At 43.3% G+C, this 18796-nt stretch overlaps 1 protein-coding gene across 1 annotated transcript; it reads right to left on the bottom strand.

Moving 5' to 3' along the window:
- Positions 1–9848: 9848 nt before the first annotated feature.
- Positions 9849–16537, bottom strand: rpl23 (ribosomal protein L23). The gene is made up of 5 exons (XM_037689353.1): positions 16484–16537; positions 15419–15502; positions 13564–13692; positions 10246–10359; positions 9849–9967 (listed from the first exon to the last, which is right to left on the bottom strand). The coding sequence occupies exons 1-5, from the start codon at positions 16494–16496 to the stop codon at positions 9885–9887; spliced, it is 423 nt and encodes a 140-aa protein (XP_037545281.1). The 5' UTR covers positions 16497–16537; the 3' UTR covers positions 9849–9884.
- Positions 16538–18796: the final 2259 nt, after the last annotated feature.

Below are 18796 nucleotides of genomic sequence, written 5' to 3'. Positions count from 1 at the left end.
GTTGTTTTGCTTTGTTTTGTTTTTTTGAATGTCCAGAGGACCAGATTTAACTTTTTTAGATCACACTGTAATGCATGCAGACAGATGTGAGTAAAACGGAGTTCCATGAAACAACAATATTCATTCTGTAAAACACTAAAGCACTTGGGGCAGAGGAGCTGTCAGTCCCTCCTCCTGAGCTCGGTTCAGAAAACCGTGATACCAGAGGGAGAGAGGAAGGTGAAAAAGCATTACGACCACAGGCTGTGAGCAGGCACGTCCACCCAGCGGTGGATCGTCCCGTGGGTCAACGATAATATAGTTGACATTGAGCGTTCTCTCGTGTTGCTACACGTCCACAGGCGCTGGCAGGATTTCTGCCGTGTCTGAGCCATAGCTCTGGGTGGAAGGTCCCAAGTCCTCGTGCCGCAAAGACCGTCTTTGGACATCACATCCGCCCCTTGTTTGGAATACATGAGATGTACCCCACTCCAATGGAGAGCAGATTGGGTGTGCCCCACACAACATCTGTCTCACAATGTGGCACATGGGTTGAGCGCATACATCTCCTGCCAGTATGTATGCAACAGTCACTGCTGTCTGTGTGAATCAAAAACCCTGATGATTCTGCAGTTCAAGGTCAGTGTTGAGTCACATTCAAAGAACCCGTGCGACACTCCAAAAACATTTAAATGAGCTGCTGTGTGGAGAACCACAGTGCCCCCACAGCTTGATAAATGTGTGCCTCTGTGAAAACTGACATGTGTGACGTAGGTCTGCTGATGGAAAACAGCTGATATCACTCAACCGGTTCACGTGAGTTGCACTACTGCCACCTGTCTGTACAAACTGTTCAGCAGCAGCAGGTGTCCAGATAAAGCAGAATTAGAGCGGCCCGGGCGCATAATGGAGTGTTGTTTCTCACAGTTCAAAAATTGACAATCTAGAATAAATCTCATCTTTCCAGTTCGTTGGGGCCAGGAAGTGATGAGAGAGGGACCTTGCGTTTTCCTCTCCTTCTGAGACTCTGGAAACTACATTTTAATCAGAATTTCCTGAACTTCTGCGAGAGGGGACGAGATCTGTTCAGAAATGACAGAAAACGTCACAGAATTCCTCCACATCGGGGTTTGAGCTGAACTGCAGCGTGAATCCCCGGATGAAAACGGTTCGCCCATCCGTCTGAAGCGCGCGCTCATTGCCACCCGTTTATAAGTTATAAAGCGGGCACGCATTTATGCTGTGAAACTCACATGCATGCTGATGTGAGCTGGTGCGCGCTGAGTGAGAAAGAAAACACGCGCGCCCCCGAGCATGCAAAACGTGCGTTTGCTGCGGGAAGCAGCTCATCTGTGTTGTGCTCACGTTGTGTGCAGCTGATCCGTGTAAACGTTCGGGAAGCGCGTGCACGTATGAGCCGACATGCCCTGAAGAGTCGTTTGTGCGCGCCCTCATTCATGTGACGCCTTAAGCCAGGATTGCCGCGGGAGCGCGCGTTGACACTGGTGCGGTCAGGAAGCAGCGCGCGGCATCGGTGGGGCGAGGTTACCACTGGCTCGGTCTGCAGAAACACATTCATTCTTGGCTGCGAATCACGTGAACTTTTGAGTGATTCCACGAGCTACAGTATTAATTCAGAAAACCTTCTTCGAGGATGAAGGAGCGGAGCCGCTGTGAGGCTTGTGAAACTGCTGACGCCGCGGGAGCGCGCGTTTGACACCACTGCGATGAAAAACGTGTGTCGCTCCTGCCGAGAGCGAGATGCGTTGCTGGGCTCGTACCGCGGACTCACGTTAACGTTGACGTGAACGGCGGATGCTGAGAGCTGCGTGCGTGCTTTCATGCCGCGGGAGCGCGTATTGGCACCGCTGACAGTGAATGAAAACAACCTTAAAAGGCTCATTCGTGATGAGTGTGTGTGATGGGGCCGCTTGTCAGATAAACCATGCTGACAGCCTGGCTAAAAGACCCTTCATCATAAAATGATGTTTATTTCACATCGTGTCATCAACACACCTCCAGCAAACCGACGACACCTGGTTATCCTCCCTTGAGCTCTGTTTGTTGTCCTGGAGGCCCCCCTGTTGGTGAAATCCGGGAAAAAAAATGAACTTCCGGATGCCGGGGACGTCTGACAGGAGGGGCTGGCGTAGCAGAGCTGGGGAGGCGTTGTGCAGCCGTGGAGCATCTTGAAATGATCTCTCACTGATGTAAAGAGGACCTCCAACAAAGCTTCTGCAGCTCTCCTGAGAGGAAGGTGGAGCGACGAGCCAGGAGAACCTCTGGGACCTCGTTCTCCAGCTGCGATGCGGGGCGGCAGACAGCAAAAGAGGCGCACCGGTTGGGGATGACGTCAGCTGCCCTGTAGACGGAGCGTACTGCAGGGGCCGACAGCGTCGTTAGCAAGCAGCCGCTACGAGAGCGGAGTGAGCCGAAGGACAGAGGGCCACCATCTCTTCCCGCCTCTGAACGTGTACGCCAACAGCGTAACGTGTTGTTCGCAGCGGTCGTGTGGAACACATGCTGGTGAGCTCAGTTGGAGAGCCGTGTCACCGTCTCGGTTACGCTAACCGGAGGCACGGGACGCTGGTCCACCTCGACATCTTGCTCCAATTAAGCCTCCGTCGGCCTTGGCTCCAGGGGGCACGGAGGGACTTTCCGCTCGGTGAACCCCTTCTCTGGAGATGAGTGTGGACTGTGGAGACCGGCCCCCCAATCTACCAGGAAAAAAACGTCTGTGGCCTCGCCCGTATGACGTCCTGTTGGGAAAACGAGGCCAGATGGATCAAGACGGTGAGCCGGAATAGAACCTAGTAAAAACAACCTTCCCGCCGGATCATCCGAACTGGCGGGAAAGGCGTGGGACGTAAAAAAGGTCCCTTCATGTCAGCCGCCTCCTGGGTTACGCCGGGCAACCCCTGAGGGCGCCGTCGGCCGTGAGCGGTGTGATCGCCGATACGAAACGAGGTGGGATGGGGTGAGCATTCACTCAGCCCCCCTCCACCGACACGACGCTCTCCAGGACGGAATGAGCAGCGGGGGGCTGCAGCTGAGCGCCGCCTGTCCCGGAGGAACCATCCGATTCGCTCCGAGGGTCGGCGATAAGAGGAAAATTACAAGATGGCGTTGTCCAGTGTGTAGTGACCTGTCACTGAGAAATATTCCTCTGCGCTTACCTTGAAACAAGACTGCTCGTCAGCTTCTCCTCGGGGAGGAGAACTCACCGGACGACCGGAGGTCGACTGCCGGGCCAAGCATTCTTAACAAAGGTTGGTCATCTACACAACTTTCCTTCTTCGTTCTTCTGACAGTGCTATTAGCTCGCTGAAGAAAAAATGGGAGCGGATTTCCCGCTCTTAACGTAATTTATACGGACAGGGTGGGGCCCACACAGCAGGTGGGCGTGGACTAAATTTTTCAGTGCGATGCTTTGCATATCGGGATAAACCCACTGAGCGACAGCCTTAAAGGGCAAAGCCTGTACGAAATAGAACTCCCAGAAACACAACAGTGCACCTGGCAACCTGCAGTTTGTGCTCACCTTGAACCCTTTTTCAGACAGTCTCAACAACACAGACAATTGAAGTGTGTTTCTGTTTACTGTGTGGCAAATGTAAAAACCTAAACTCCCCTTAATTCTATGTTACTGATCGAAACATTAAACATTAAGCCTCTCCCTTTAAAACATGTCTGTGTCACACTGTTCATTTTAGAAGAAATGTCTTAAACCATAGCTACATTTTGTCCACTAATCCATCAACCTCAAATCCATCAACCTAAAATCCATCAACCTAAAAAAAATCTAGCATAAATCTAAGTTACCAATCTGCATAATTGTTCCGAGTAGAGCTCTATCTAAAAAAAGTTGGTTCAAACCTATGAAAACAAGCATAATACAGAACAGGGGTGTCAAACTCGCTTAAAAAAGGGGCCTAAATTAAAACCTGTTTCAACTAAGGGCCAATTTCAAAAAACACACTAACTCAAATCAGATATCCTATATATTTTCTTGGTTACAGGTTTCTCAACAAGAGTTTGGTTGATATCTTTATGTTCTCTGTTGTGGTTTCAATATTATAATCAAAGATTGCTGAAAAAATAAGAGATGGAAGCATTCTGCAGTTCACATGTCAATGTTCCAGGTTGAAGGTGCAGTCCAGTCTCGTGTAGGTTCTGTTCCACTCGTGTCTCGTGCATCACAGCTTGTGGGTGAATTTCTGCTCTTGTTACCTTGAACCAAACTTTTGTCTTTTAGTTGACTGAACACTGGAAAGAATATTTATTTTAAGAATCATTATTGCCTCCATTAGAATATGTTTTTAACTTAGTGTTAATAAAATGTATGTTGCATCTTGGAACAGTCTCCTGTTTACTTGTAAACAAACCCAAGTGTCTTTTCTGTATAAATTATGTCCTTGGATGAAAGTCCTAAGGTCGTGTTGCAGTAAGTTCCATCCATCCATTTTCTTTACCCGTTTATTCCATTTTGGGTCACGGGGGTCGCTGGTGCCCATGTCCAGCAATCACTGTGCGAGGGACACCCTGGACAGGTCTCCAGTCCATCACAGGGACACAAAGAGACAAACGAGACAAACAACCATTCACTCTCTCACTCACACCTAGGGACAATTTAGAGTTACCAATCAGTCTAACATGCATGTTTTTGGTCTGTGGGAGGAAACCGGAGTACCCGGAGAAAACCCACGCATGCACGGAGAGAACATGCAAACTCCACCCAGAAAGGCCCCTGGACCGGGATTTGAACCAGGGACCTGCTCGCTGAGAGGCAGCAGCTCTACCAGTTGTGCCACCGTGCTGCCCTCAATAAATTTATAAAATAAAAATAACATCCATACCCAGCTTGTTACATATTGTTCTACTGTTATGTAATTAGTTATTTAAAGCTTTTGAATTATTTTAATCATTCTTCAATTAAAACACACTTGAGCAGCAAACTGTACTGTTTTTATTTAATTTGTGGATTGATTCAGTTTTATTGAAAGGAAAACAAGTGCAATTTACAATATCTAGTAAAAACAACAAAAACTTAACTATTTAGCATTTTATAACTGTACACTACAAAATGATTGTGGATTATAGATATTTTCCCCAAAATTATGCTATTTTAAATAAATTGGCACATTTATGTATTTTTCATGAGAAACAACTATTTACAGTATTTACAGTGATTCACAGCTTGAGACTGAATATTAAAAATATGAAGGAACAAAAGTGTGATTTGTACATTTTATGATTCTGACTGCGTTGATATAAACACATGGATGAAGGTGTTGAAGTAAAACACGTCAGCAGACTCCACACTTCTTCTGCAACATGGAAACAGCAGTAAGCCTTGGTTGTAGAAGCTGCACCCCTGCAGAACATCTGGACTGCTCCTGGTTCTGGCCTCTGAGAAGACGTTTCCAGTGACACTTGCAGAGACTGAAGATGTGAAGTGTGGACACAAAACACATGTTGGGAAGACTGCAGCATCGGAGGAAGAGCAGGAAGTGTGGAGCCATGTGGAGCAGAATGATGCTACGCAGGACTTCTCAGGTGGGCACTGGTAAAACATCTGAGCCCTGTGGCACAGGACCACATCTGGATGGTACCAGCTCCAAAGTTTAGAGACCATCTAGGACGAGCGATAAGTGGTTGGGACTCCAGCTGACGTAGTTTTTCTCCTGCTGTCACCCAGTGAGATCTAAAACAGATAACTGTTTTTAGCACATACATATAATACTTGTTGTAACATATTTAGCTTTAAACAAGTAACAGATTGTAGTTTGAAGATGAGCTGAAACAGCAGCAGAACAAAACAGACTATGCTGCTTCCACAGACAGTAACCAGTGAGCAGGAAGATGTTACTGTGAGCTCTCGGTACAGAAGTTGTCCATCGTACGTCAAAGTTCTTCAGCTGTCATAAATAAAGCGTCTAGCTCTGACAACTCCCTGTCCCTCGACAATCTTTGACCTGCAGTTATGCAGAAGCACAATTTGAACTTCAAGCATCATAGCATCTCATAACTAACATCTAGTACGTTTTCTTTCACAAACTGTAATAACAAACACATATCAGAATGTTAAATTATCAGTTAAAAGTTTATACCACGTCTGTCTCAAATACTCCAAATAATTTAGCACACTAAATTAGGCTTTATTACGATGTTTATGTACTTCATATGTTGTAGCTAACGGTTAGCTCGCTAAGCTACGTCTTTTCTTACCTTGATAGCTGTGGATATTTTCTTCATGGAAGAACTTTTATCCTTTCTCAAGTTTATTGGTTCAAGAATTCACCGCTGTGATTTCCTCCACATCAGCGAAAGAAAAGCCTGGCACTGGCATAGACTCGCAATAACAGGAAGTGACCCAGCACCAGGAGACGCTACTTCCGGTAGTCGTGAGACCCGTTTTAAACAGAGAACACAGATGACAACAGTAGACAATCATAAAAAGCATATACCGGTAAAATGAGAAGTAAATGGAATAAATTATATTAAAAAACAAAATAAAATCAGCTACATTATAAAGCGATATAAAATACTAAAAACAGGAACATGTCTGCATTGATTTTTGCCATGAACTTAGCAGGTGTTTAAAGTCTCTTAGAGAGGTCGAGAACTTATTGAATCAAGTGTTACTTGTGTAGGTAAAACTAGATGTTCAACAACCTGTTAAAATACACCAGAATGCAGGAAATGGCATCTACTTCATTCAAAATTTTCTAGGGGAGGACCCCCAGACCCCCCACGAGTATGTTCCCCCTCCCCACATTACAAATGCTTCTGACACCAGTGGTCACCACGTTGCTAGACAAGTACACACGTGGGGTCAAAGTGCACTCATTTTTACTCAGTCTTGGTGGTTTGTGTTAATCGGGTGGTGGTGGCCTGGGATGGCACCACATTCCCAGCCTGGATTATAAATATTATTTTCCACTGCTGACTGAAATTAGTTGTGACTAAACAAAATATAATAATAGTAGTCTGAAAAATTGATAAATACAGACTAGAAGGGGCACGTTTTTAATAAGGAAGAGGATGAAAAAGGGGTCTGGGCTAAAGCCCCCCATGTTTCAAGACCCTAAAAACCCCTGCACCTTACTTTGATGGGTTCCGGTGGCCAAAGGTACCCAATTATTGGGCCACCGACCAGTACCAGGTTGTGGATCAATTGGTACTGGGTCACAACAAAAAAAGTTAAGGGTGCGTTCGCACCAGCCCTTTTAGTCCACTTCAATCACACTCTAGTTCGCTTGCCTAGAAAGTACGGTTCATTTGGGGAGGTGTGAATGTGCAAACTGATGTGAACCAAAAAAGTTCATTCTGGTCCACCTAAATACCTAGGTCTCCGTCCGGTTGAAGTAAACTCTAGAATGCACCGCTTCAAAAGCAGGAAGTGGACTACAGCGCAGGGCAAACAAACGCACATTTCAAACCACAGGCGTTGCAACCATTATATGTGAAGGGGACAAGTCCCCCCCCACATTAAAAAACGTTCATTTGGACCCCCCCACTTTTACTATGAAACATTAGTTCAGGCAGCGCAGTTTCTCTTTCTTCGTGAACAAATCCATTCCACTTGATTAATAGGAGAATTCTCAGTCTAATAAAACTCCACTCCAGGTTTTCCAGGTTACCTCCAACTCTAACACAGCAGAAACTGTGCAGCTGCTGAGTCTCCTGCTTCAGTAGAAAACGCACACAGGTGGAGGAGATGGAGACACTTCTGTGTTGCTCACTCGCCAGTTTAGCAGCTTAGTGTGGGCATTTGTTGACCAGGGGGTTGATCATCAACATATCTTCACGTTAGGAGGATGCTCGAGTGCAGCGCTACGTCTGTAGCATGTTCTCTCAGCAGTAACTGTGACGCTGTGAGACGCTGCAGGTGTGAGAGACGTGGTGTGTTCAGGTGCATTAAAGTTGAAATGTCTTTAAACCCCCACTTTATTGTCCTCAAGCTTCATGACAAACATCATTTAGATGAGTGTTGAACACAAGTACAAATGTCCAGTGGTGATGATTTTTATTTCTCTATAAAGACAAATAGTGTCGACCTGACGCTCTGTGTTAAAGTGTATTAAAGTTAAAATTACTTTAAAACCCACAGCTGAATTTACACAAACTTGGTGAGAAACATGATTTTAATGTGTGGAATTAAAGGAAATCCAGGAGAAATGTTGCTTTTTTTGTACATTAGTGAACACTTCTTTGTGCGCACACCCACACACATCATTGTGTCCCCCCCACATTACGGGTGCTTCTGACACCCTTGTTTCAAACAGAAATCCTAAAACCATTAAATGGTTTTATTTACAGAAGAAGTGTCTTCTTCAGTTGTTTCCTTCGTAGTTGTTGGTGCAGCACCATCTCATGAGGGGGTGAACAGGTTGGCTCAGCTCAGTGTGAATGCAAACCGTTGAAATGTAAACAAATGTACTCAAATTTGATCCTCTATCGAACCGAGTCTGATACCATCAGGTGTGAACACCCTAAATCATGTCATCTGGACCAGTTTGTTTGAGAGCACCATTTTGTCTTCCATCCCCAAGACTGTGCCAGATGTGGTTGACAGGCCGCAGAGTGATGAAGTCTTCTAGGTAGAAGACGAAACATTTCTCCGTCAAACTGGTCCAGATGACATTATTTAACTTTGTGCTCCACCTGCATGTTCAGCTGTTTACATGCGCAACATTCTTTGACCAGACTGAAATGTTTTCAAATTAAATAATTCAAATGTATCGTTTACATGGCCCAATCTGATCACGAGCGTTTACATGCAGCGGCCCTTTATTCTGAACAGAAGTACTGACATGCACAGTGGTGAACTCTCAAAAAACAGTTCTAGTTCCAGGATGAGCACCTACCGGACCCGCGCCAGGTTTTAATGAGCGGACACGTTGCTGCACTCCCTGACTGAGCTGCAGCTGATACACATCATTTAGAGGATCTAAAAAAATTCAATCTGGTCCTCTGGACATTCAAAAAAACAAAAAAAAAATGTAGAAACGTTTCGTCTTTCATCCGAGAGACTTCCTCAGTCTGAGGTGCTGTATTCAGCTCAGTCTCTTAAATAGCACCTTCTCAGAGTGGATCAACCAGTTTGCTGCTGACAACCAGAACCAGCTGATCACATGCTCAAGGACCATCAGCCTAACAATGGATCATTAGCACCTGATGGCTGTTTACTGTTCACAGAGGGCTGAGTGATACTAGCAATCACAGCATTGTAAGAGGGGGACAGTTGAACCTGGAGGCTCCGCCCCTGTTTAATGATGGACGATTTCTTTTCACAAAGATGGCCTCCTTTACTCCTCTCTCAAACCATCGTTCCTCTCTATCAAGGATGTGAACATCTTCATCCCTGAAAGAGTGACCTCTGGCCTGGAGATGAGTGTAGACCGCAGAGTCCTGGCCTGATGATGTTGATCTTCTGTGCTGGTCCATCCTTTTGGCCAGTGGCTGTTTTGTTTCCCCGATGTAAGACTGATCACCCTCCTGACACTGAACAACATACACATTACTCTGTTTGTGCCGGGGGACTGGATCTTTGGGATGAACCAGTCTTTTTGCATCAGGATATCATTTAGATGAGTCGTGTTGAACACAAGTAAAAATGTCCAGTGCTGACTTTTATTTCTCTATAAAGACAAATAGTGTCGACCTGACGCTCTGGATTAAAGTGTATTAAAGTTCAAATGTCTCTAAAACCCACAGATGAATTTACACAAACTTGGTGAGAATCATGTTTTAAATGTGTGGAATTAAAGTAAATCCAGGAGAAATGCTGCTTTTGTTCACTAGTGAACACTTTACCCCCCCCCCCCCCCCCAATGTCTGTGCAGATGAAGTGAAGCCAGAGGACGTGTGGTTGAAGACTTTTATTGAAAAACACAGATCACTCAGGCTATGCTGCCAGCGTTGGAGGCGATCCTGGGCCACAGGTCAGCACATTCTTTAGCTACGGGGCCTGTGATGGCTGAACCTGCAGAACAGATACAGATGTTACTGCAGGGGTTCACGTCTGCAGGAGGAACTAAACAGGCAACATGCTTCAGTGTCTCATCCCTGATTGAGATCAGTCAGTCACAGATTCACTGCCGTCTCACCCACAGTGATGAAGTCCATATTCCCTTCGACGACAACTCGCCGAGCCACAGAACAGACGAGGCGAGTGCTTTTAGAAGGGACACTTACCAGCAGCGTTTGGAAGACTGACGATTCAATCAAGACGTTACAGTTTGAATTAAAAATAAAGCCAACCTTTCATCTCTCCTTTGTTGTTCACTATGACGCCTGCATTGTCCTCAAAGTAGAGAAACACGCCATCTTTTCGCCGGTACGACTTCCGCTGCCGTATGACCACTGCAGGATGAACTGTGGAGAGGAACGAACGTTAGAGATCAACTTCCAGGGATCCAGACTTCTGCCAGAGCATTCACACTTCTTGTAGGAACAAAACCCAAACAGGCTGGTCCTCCAAAACCAGTTTGCTCCTCAGCTCTGAGACTTGAAACTGCACGTGGAACGTTCATCACCTCGAGTGGCTGCCGACCAAACTGACGGCACCGACATTGAAATGAAGAGACGTTCGTGCTCAGGCCACCACCAGGGTCCCACAGCAGCTCTTCATTACACTTTCCCACTCAATGTTGGGACCGTTTTTGTGCCCAAGTAAAATTGTTTTGTAAATTTAGTTTGAACATCGGAGGCAACTTTGTACTAAAACACAAAAAAAATGCAAAGGACCCTGTACACAAAGAAGCCAATGTGGGAAAAAGAATCTGTTCAAACCTTCGTGGTCTTCAAGTACCGACGATCCTGGAAAACATTACTGCTGCTGACCATCTGCTCATGTGGAGTACAGTAGTCCCTCGATTATCACGGGTGACCTGAACCCCAACGCCCGTGACAAGTACAAACCAACTAGTAGGAATAGTAGTACAAGTATCCTGAGGCTCAATAATCCAGGTACACAAATCTAAGTGAAGTCTGGTCCTCTGGACAGATTCAACAAAATGTAGAAACGTTTCGTCTTTCATCCAAGAGACTTCTTCAGTCTGAGCAGTGTGTTCAGCTCAGTCTCATCAGGAGCCGTTTACACGGTGAGTCTGGAGTGAATCCTGTCCCTCTGCTGATCATTTACACAACACCAGTGACCCCCCACCTCTGAGTGGAGCTTTGTGGCTGCCCGCCCACTGATCATGTAAACCTCTCCCACTGAGGCTTTGTGTTCAACCACATGCACACGTGCAACAGACGACATATTTCTACCAACATGCGGTGGACACTGCTTTCTGAGCTACGACTCATGGAATAGATTTTTAATCTCGCAGTTGATCTACGCCAGAACGGAGCTGCTGTGACCTCTGATGCTTCTTTTGCACTGCTCCTGCTCAGCCCCTGAATGTTCTCAGCCCTCCATGGAAAAATCGCCATTCCACAGTACTTTTTAGCTGATTCTGGACCTGTTTTTGTCCCTGCTTCTCTGGTGGGACCATGTGAGCTGAGTTTGGACAGAACCGTGAATGCAGGACTCTGATTGGTCAGGGGGAGGAGTCACTGGATCTCAGACACTTTTCACCGATCTGCCATTTGCATATTCTTGGAACGTGGAGCAGCAGCTGGATCTATTTTTAAGATTTTAAAAACAATAATGACACCACCGTGTTTAATGCTGAAGTCCAGGCGTTTGTGTTTGGTGATCAACGACAACATTGGAGCGAGCGGAGTCACCGCGGAGGATCATACGAGCTGCCGACCTGTGGAAGCACGCGAGGCCGGACCCCGAGCCCCGGCCTCGCGTGCTTCCACAGGTCGGACCCCGAGCCCCGGCCTCGCGTGCTCACAAAGGCCGGATTCGAGCCCTGGCAGGCGGAGGACCGGGAGTCTGGGAAACTTTTTTTTTTTTTTTTACATTTTATGTATAAAGAATAATAACAAAAAAGGTTGAATCATGTCATCTGGACTTCGTTTTTTTGTTAAAAAGAAACGTTTCGCCCCTCATCCAAGAGGCTTCGTCAGTCTGAGGCCTAGCCATCTGGTATTACCCAGAAGCCACCCTGACTCTTGTGTTTCAAGCCTGCCTCAGATACCCCTGAAGTCTGGCCTTTTCACTAATGGTTTCAAAAACACAAAGTTTGTTTTCTCAGTCATCCTGGTATATAACAACAAAAAAGGTTGAATCATGTCATCTGGACTTCGTTTTTTTGTTAAAAAGAAACGTTTCGCTTGAAACACAAGAGTCAGGGTGGCTTCTGGGTAATACCAGATGGCTAGGCCTCAGACTGACGAAGCCTCTTGGATGAGGGGCGAAATGTTTCTTTTTATCAAAAAAACGAAGTCCAGATGACATGATTCAACCTTTTTTGTTGTTATATACCTGGATGACTGAGAAAACAAACTTTGTGTATAAAGAATAATGTTTTTTTTTTTAATCGGTGAAGAATAAAAATAAATAAACGGTGCCAGCTTTATCATTAAATCTTGTGTTTGCTTTGACTTTATTAAATAATCTGCTAATTAAAGTTAACTGCTGAAAAATCATGAAAAGAAAATTACTGGATCTCAGGAATATTTCTACCAACATGTTTAAAGAAGAGACTTTGGTTAAACTTTATTCTAACCCACAGATGAACAAATCACAAAACAAGAATTACACTTAAAATCACTAAAATAAAATCAGTACACAAGAAACAAAACCACATATGAAAAATGAGTGCAAATACATCAAATGATGAAGAAAAATACAGAATTTTAAATACAAATGTTTTTGTAGAATCTGCTTCATCAGATTTAATTCAGTTTATTTATATAACGCCAAGTCACAACAGAAGTCGTCTCAGTGCACTGAACAGAAACGTTCATATATAAAATAATAATTTAACATTATCTGAGGAGCAGACTGCTTTGAGTTCAACTCACTGCAGAACTCTCACTCGATGAAATAAAGTTCATTAGCAGGATTCTGGACACGCCTCCAGAACTGGTCCTGAAGCGTGGCGCAAGTCAGGCTGATCTGAGCCGGGCGGAGTAGGAGCCGTGCAAAAGTGGCATAACTGCATCCATGTATCTCCTCGTCTTTTTCCTGCAGCTGCATTCCTAACACCCTTCTACCAATATACCCACTGTCCCTCCTCTGGACATGTCCAAACCACTGTCCCTCCTCTGGACATGTCCAAACATCTCAGTATGTCCTCTCTAACTTTACCTCCCAGGTGTTCAACCTGTGCTGTACCTCTGATCATCTCATTCCTGATCTTCTCCATCCTTGTCTCTCCTAAGGAGAACCTCAACATCTTCATTTCTGACTCTTCCAGTTCTGTCTCCTGTCTTTTTGTCCATGTCTCCGTCTCCAGACCAGACAACAGAGCTGGTCTCACCACTGTCTTCCAAATTTTTCCTTTGCTGACAAAACAAAACTAACTTCACACATCCACTCGGACCAAAATGCCAAATTCCACGTTTCAGAACCGTCACTGAATAAGGACTTAAGACTCTACAATAACTAGAAGGAACCCAATAACAACGAGTGGTTCAGAGTTACGAGGTATTTGCTTCTCAGTTCAGTTTTGTACTCACCCTTCTTCCGGAGCTCTGGTTTGCCTTTTTTGACCGTGGCCATGACCATGTCCCCCACTCCTGCAGCTGGCAGGCGGTTCAGGCGACCCTTGATGCCCTTCACAGAGATTATGTACAGGTTCTTGGCACCTGCGGGTCCAAAAAGCAGCTCATCAGCAGAGCTCGGGTCCATGATCTACCCTGAATCCCAGACTCAAGAAAAATGCTACTGTTTGGAGTTAGCGTTGAGGAGAACAAGACGTGGAAAGTCCGGTGAGAACAGTTGAACAGAAGATCACGTCAGTGCGAATCTTTGTGTCTGCCCATTAGATTTTTGGTGTCACGATTCAAAATAGATTTTTTGATTCAGAAACAATTTTTATATTGAAATGTTTATAAATTTTGTTTCAATTATGTAACCGACAAGCTGAAAAGAATAAACAACAATGTAAACAAATACATTTATTTAAAACAACACTTTTACGTTCTTTACTGTATCAAATCTTTTTTACATCAGTTTATATTTATACCAAAAATAGGAACAACTATAGGTGAGCACAACATTCTGTAACTTTAACTACCAGTATTACGTTAGCTTAGCAGATTTAAAAAAGTAAAACAAAAACAATAACAATAATAAATTAAAAATCTAAGAACAAATAATTCATTCATCCATCATCTTCACCCACTTCATCCTTTACGGCTCATGGGGGTCACTGGTGCCCATATCAGCCATCACTATGGGAGAGGTGGGGACACCTGGACAGGTCTCCAGTCCATCACAGACAAATAATTCAAAATATATAAATACAAAAGTAAACAGACTTCAACCTACCAGTAGATTAACCTTTAACTCAAAATAATATACAGACTTCAGTCTTAACCATATTGATTCATATTTAGTAAATATTTAACAAAATTTCAAAACCTGTGCAAACCTGACTAATCTCTTCTGAACTATAATTTATAAACCGTAAACTGAATCATTTAGAACTGGCTCCAGGTGATGTGTCTCATCTGTCCTCTTCTACCTGTTAAAAAGACAAATTACATTAAGTTTGTTGTATAACTTGTCTAAGTTTTAGTATAAGAAATAACAGTTACCTTTGATGTGCATCAGAGCTGCTCCCATTCGTCGTTTCATGGTGACGTGGAGCTGCTTTATCGCAAACAAATTAAAATCTACATGAAGGAATAACTTACTTTGGGTCCAGCGTATTAACAATAAACCTAACCCCCCCCTCACCTTCACTGAGCTGTCTGATCATAAATCTTTGTGATGCAGCAGGAGATGGAGGGAACTCTTCAGACTTTGGAGAATCAGCTGGAAGTTTGTTGCAGAGTTCACTGGTCGGCTGCTTTGCTTTCATCTTCTGCACATTTTGTTGCATTTCCAAAATACTGTACAATTTTATTTTACACTTCTTGTAAACAACCGTGCTCTTGTTAAGCGCAGTCTTCCACCGGAACATTGTAGGATCTGAAATGATTTTTAAAGACGAAGCAGCGGGATGAATCGTGCCGTCCCCCTCCTCCATGCTAACAGGCTCCATTCAGATAAAGGGAGCTGGATAACTAGCTTGTTGTACGGTGGCCTACACGGCTCAATTCTACGGTGGCCCAGCGGACACATAATGCAATATGCAGTACGCTCGGGTGTAGGAGTGGAAAAAATAAAAACATTTTAAAATCTTTATGGGCCTTTAGAATCAATTCAGAATCGCTTAGACTGAGAATCTAGATTCTTTAAAAAAAGAGATTTTTGTCTGCACGCCTGCTGTTTGTACTTTACCGAGTGCAGCAGGATCTGGTGGCAGCACACCAAACATGAGCATAGGCCACAGGTTCTGGACGTTCAGTACCAAGGCGTACGTACCTGTGTTGTCGGCACAGTTGATGACCGCCCCCACGGGGAGACCCAGTGAAATGCGGAACTTTGCTCCAGACGAACCACCACGTCCTGGAAGAAGAAAACATTTGACAGATGACTCCAACTCTGGCCCTGTATGGAAACTTAACTTGCCATCAGACTGGTTCAATCAGTCCTGTTAATGGGCAGCTGTGGTGGTTAGAGCCGCTGTCACAGAGTCAGAGGTTTGATTCCACCAGTACACAGCAACACGACTCGAGTCTGGGCGCGACACTGGACGCTCACTGTCTCCAAGTCTAAATGACATCTAAAGCTCGACTAATCTCTACAGAATATTCAGATTAGCTTCGTGGATGTGGAAAGGTGCCAACTACAGATGTAGCTTTAAGCCAGTGGTTGCAGCATGCATGCACCACATGGACAGAACTAGTTCAATTAAAACAAACCTAGTCTTGCATGTGGTCCACTGGTCCAAACAGACCTAGTCTTGCATGTGGTCCACTGGTCCAAACAGACCTAGTCTTGCATGTGGTCCACTGGTCCACCTACACCAGACGAGCTGAGAACCGATGCTGCAGAACCCAACCGGGTCCTGTCATGAACACATCTGACCCAACATGTCGTCATCTACAGAACACGTCCCATGAAACACACTAATTTAATTAGTGAAGCAGCAAGTCATCACTCCTCCACAGGACCGGCCCACCTCAGGTGTACTTGGCTGATTAGCATCGTTAGCTAGCTTTAGCCAACTCGTTCTCTTCCACACAGCAGAGACGCTACTTTAACTAAAGTTCACTTTACGAAAGGTTTACTTTAAGTGTTTTAACCTGTCCCAAATCACTCCGCACAACTTTTAATTTGCTCCAGCCAGCATGAAGCCGACACACACAAACATGGCCTCGGTTCAATGAAACGCTAAAATGCCCCATCGTGAATCAGTCGAATAAATTTACAACTAATCATTGAAACGTGTCAGATTTATTATTTTGCCACAATAAATGACATCTCAACGACCAGCAGGTGTTACAAGCAGCAGATGAGTGCGGATATTTGACGGGACTTCGTTACCTCTCTTAGACATCGCTGCGGCAGGGAAAGAGGAAGACGGAAGAAGAACCTCTGGCTTTTAAAGGCGGACTGACTACATCCGGGTCATGATGATGAGATGTTCACAGACTGTCGGAAATTTTAAAGAAAGTGAATAAATATGTTCCATCCTGAAATTACAGCGGTTTACTTACATTGTCTTGTATTTATCCACCCGCTGAGCTGCTGAGGCTGACTTTTAATACAACACAATTACAATTAGTTCACTTTTAGCAAACTGATAGTGAAACAAGTGAGAACACTTATTAACTTTCATTCAACCTTTATTTCCACAGGTTAGTCTCATTGAGCCACGAGGACTCATTTTCAAGAGAGACTGTTGTAAGAACACAGACGAGCTGCAGACAACACAATCATATAAAAGCATCTGACATGAAAATAGAAGAAATTATATAAAACAAGACAAAAACAGCTACATTATAACGTGATGCAAACCACTAAAAATGTCCTGTTTATTTACATTTTAGGGATACAAATAGTTACAGCGTCATGTGACACAAGCTTGTCGCATTTTTGTTTCTTTAAAAAACAAAAAGTGAAGTTTTATGAGTTTTTATATTATTTGAAAAAGCTGACGAGCTTGACAGTAAAAACACCAGTTTTCTGCCAAATAAAATCTCAACACTTAAGTTAAAATAATGTTTTTCTTTGTGTTAAAGAGAACACATTAAACTGTGTTCAGTCCTAACAGACGGACTTGTTTTGATATATAAATATAAAATTTTAAACCTTATTAAATAAAATATTTTGTTTGTTTATTAATTATAGATATAATTATATATATCAATGTTAATTTTATTTCTATAGCACATTTAAAAACAACATTGACCAAAGAGCTTCACAAGTAGATTAAATATATATTGGATTATTCGAACCATGTCTTCAGTTTACAAAAAATATATATTTGAGATAAAATTAAATAACTGCATTTTGCTTTCTTTTTAGCAATCAAATCATTGTTTTATAAATAAATATGAATATGAAAAGGACTAATAGTTAAGATTATTGATTATCAAATTCAGTTTCTTTTATTGAAAAGAAACTGAAACTTCAAGTGACAAACACATTGTAAATATCAAAGGACTAATTCACTCACAGGGCAGAGGCTTCTCTGTTTTGTCACAAGTTTATTATTTTAATTATATTTTAGAAAAAAGTATTGTTTTCTTTTGACAACTGAAAATTTTAGAGTCATAAGTGGTGGTGTTATTGCCTGCTCAGATAAAAAAAAAAACTACAGGAATGTAGAAATATTGTTTTGAAACAGTAAAATGAATTCATCTGACCTTTTATTTGTACTTAAAGAAGTAATTTATACACTTTGTGCATGTTTTTGTATATAATTTTACACTTCAACTGTTCACTTTGCTGCTGATCTGTTTCATGTCGCTGCTGATCTGTTTCATGTTGCTGCTGATCTGTTTCATGTTGATGTGTTCATGCGTGCACATCTGCTCACAGACTCATGTTCATGTTTGTGCTGATGTTCAATGTTTTATGTTATGAGTGCTTAGTGTATATTTAGTTGATGTTTTTCTTAGTTCATATCTTAGATGTTATTACTGTTTTTCTTATACATTTTATTGTTGGATGTAACTGGGACCCTGTGTACATAATTTCGCTCCACCACATGTACCACATGAGGTGCGAATGACAATAAAGAAACTCTGACTCTGACTGAAATATGTCCTTTTTATGGCTTCAATATATTTCTAGCCTTGTGACAATTTACATGAAAAAACTGAAAATAAAAAAAATTAAAGAAGACACACAAAAACTGAAGTTACATGCAACCAAAGCCAACACATCATCAGTTTCTATTTTTACACAAGCATGAGATAACACCACCATACTGGGCATATTCACTGGTATTCTGTGAAGACATTTTCAGATTTCTGCTCCCAGCTCTACACCATCAGCAGGGTCCTGGAGGGTGTGTGGGAGTTTGCCCAACCAGTCTACATGTGCTTTGTGGACTTGGAGAAGGCGTTTGACCACGTCCCTCGGGGAACCTTGTGGGGGTACTCCGTGTAACATATATATTACATATTTATTTGAGTTGGTTAACGAGATAGTTAAATCAGAAGAGTCAGGGTTTGACTTCTAGACGGAAGTAGTACCTCGTAAAAACACACAGACAACCACATAGTGCAAAAAATAGTGAATTATATTATATAATATCCTGATGCATGCTCAATAATCCAGGTAGAAAAATCTAAAAAAGTTCAATCTGGTCCTCTGGACATTCAAAAAAACAAAACAAAGCAAAACAAC

Source organism: Nematolebias whitei, chromosome 15, assembly GCF_014905685.2.
Source record: "Nematolebias whitei isolate Nwh7 chromosome 15, NemWhi1, whole genome shotgun sequence".
NCBI classification, from domain to species: Eukaryota; Metazoa; Chordata; class Actinopteri; order Cyprinodontiformes; family Rivulidae; genus Nematolebias; species Nematolebias whitei.
The sequence above is the reverse complement of the archived record's forward strand: the minus strand, read 5'-3'. Positions and strand labels throughout refer to the sequence as shown.

What these genes read in the sequence shown, in the direction of transcription:
- rpl23 (XM_037689353.1), bottom strand. An exon ending in ACCAGAGCTCCGGAAGAAGG is followed by an intron (nt 10,360 to 13,563) that starts GTGAGTACAAAA and finishes TCCTCTCCACAG; the next exon opens with TTCATCCTGCAGTGGTCATA. An exon ending in CAACAAAGGAGAGATGAAAG is followed by an intron (nt 9,968 to 10,245) that starts GTTGGCTTTATT and finishes TCTGTTCTGCAG; the next exon opens with GTTCAGCCATCACAGGCCCC.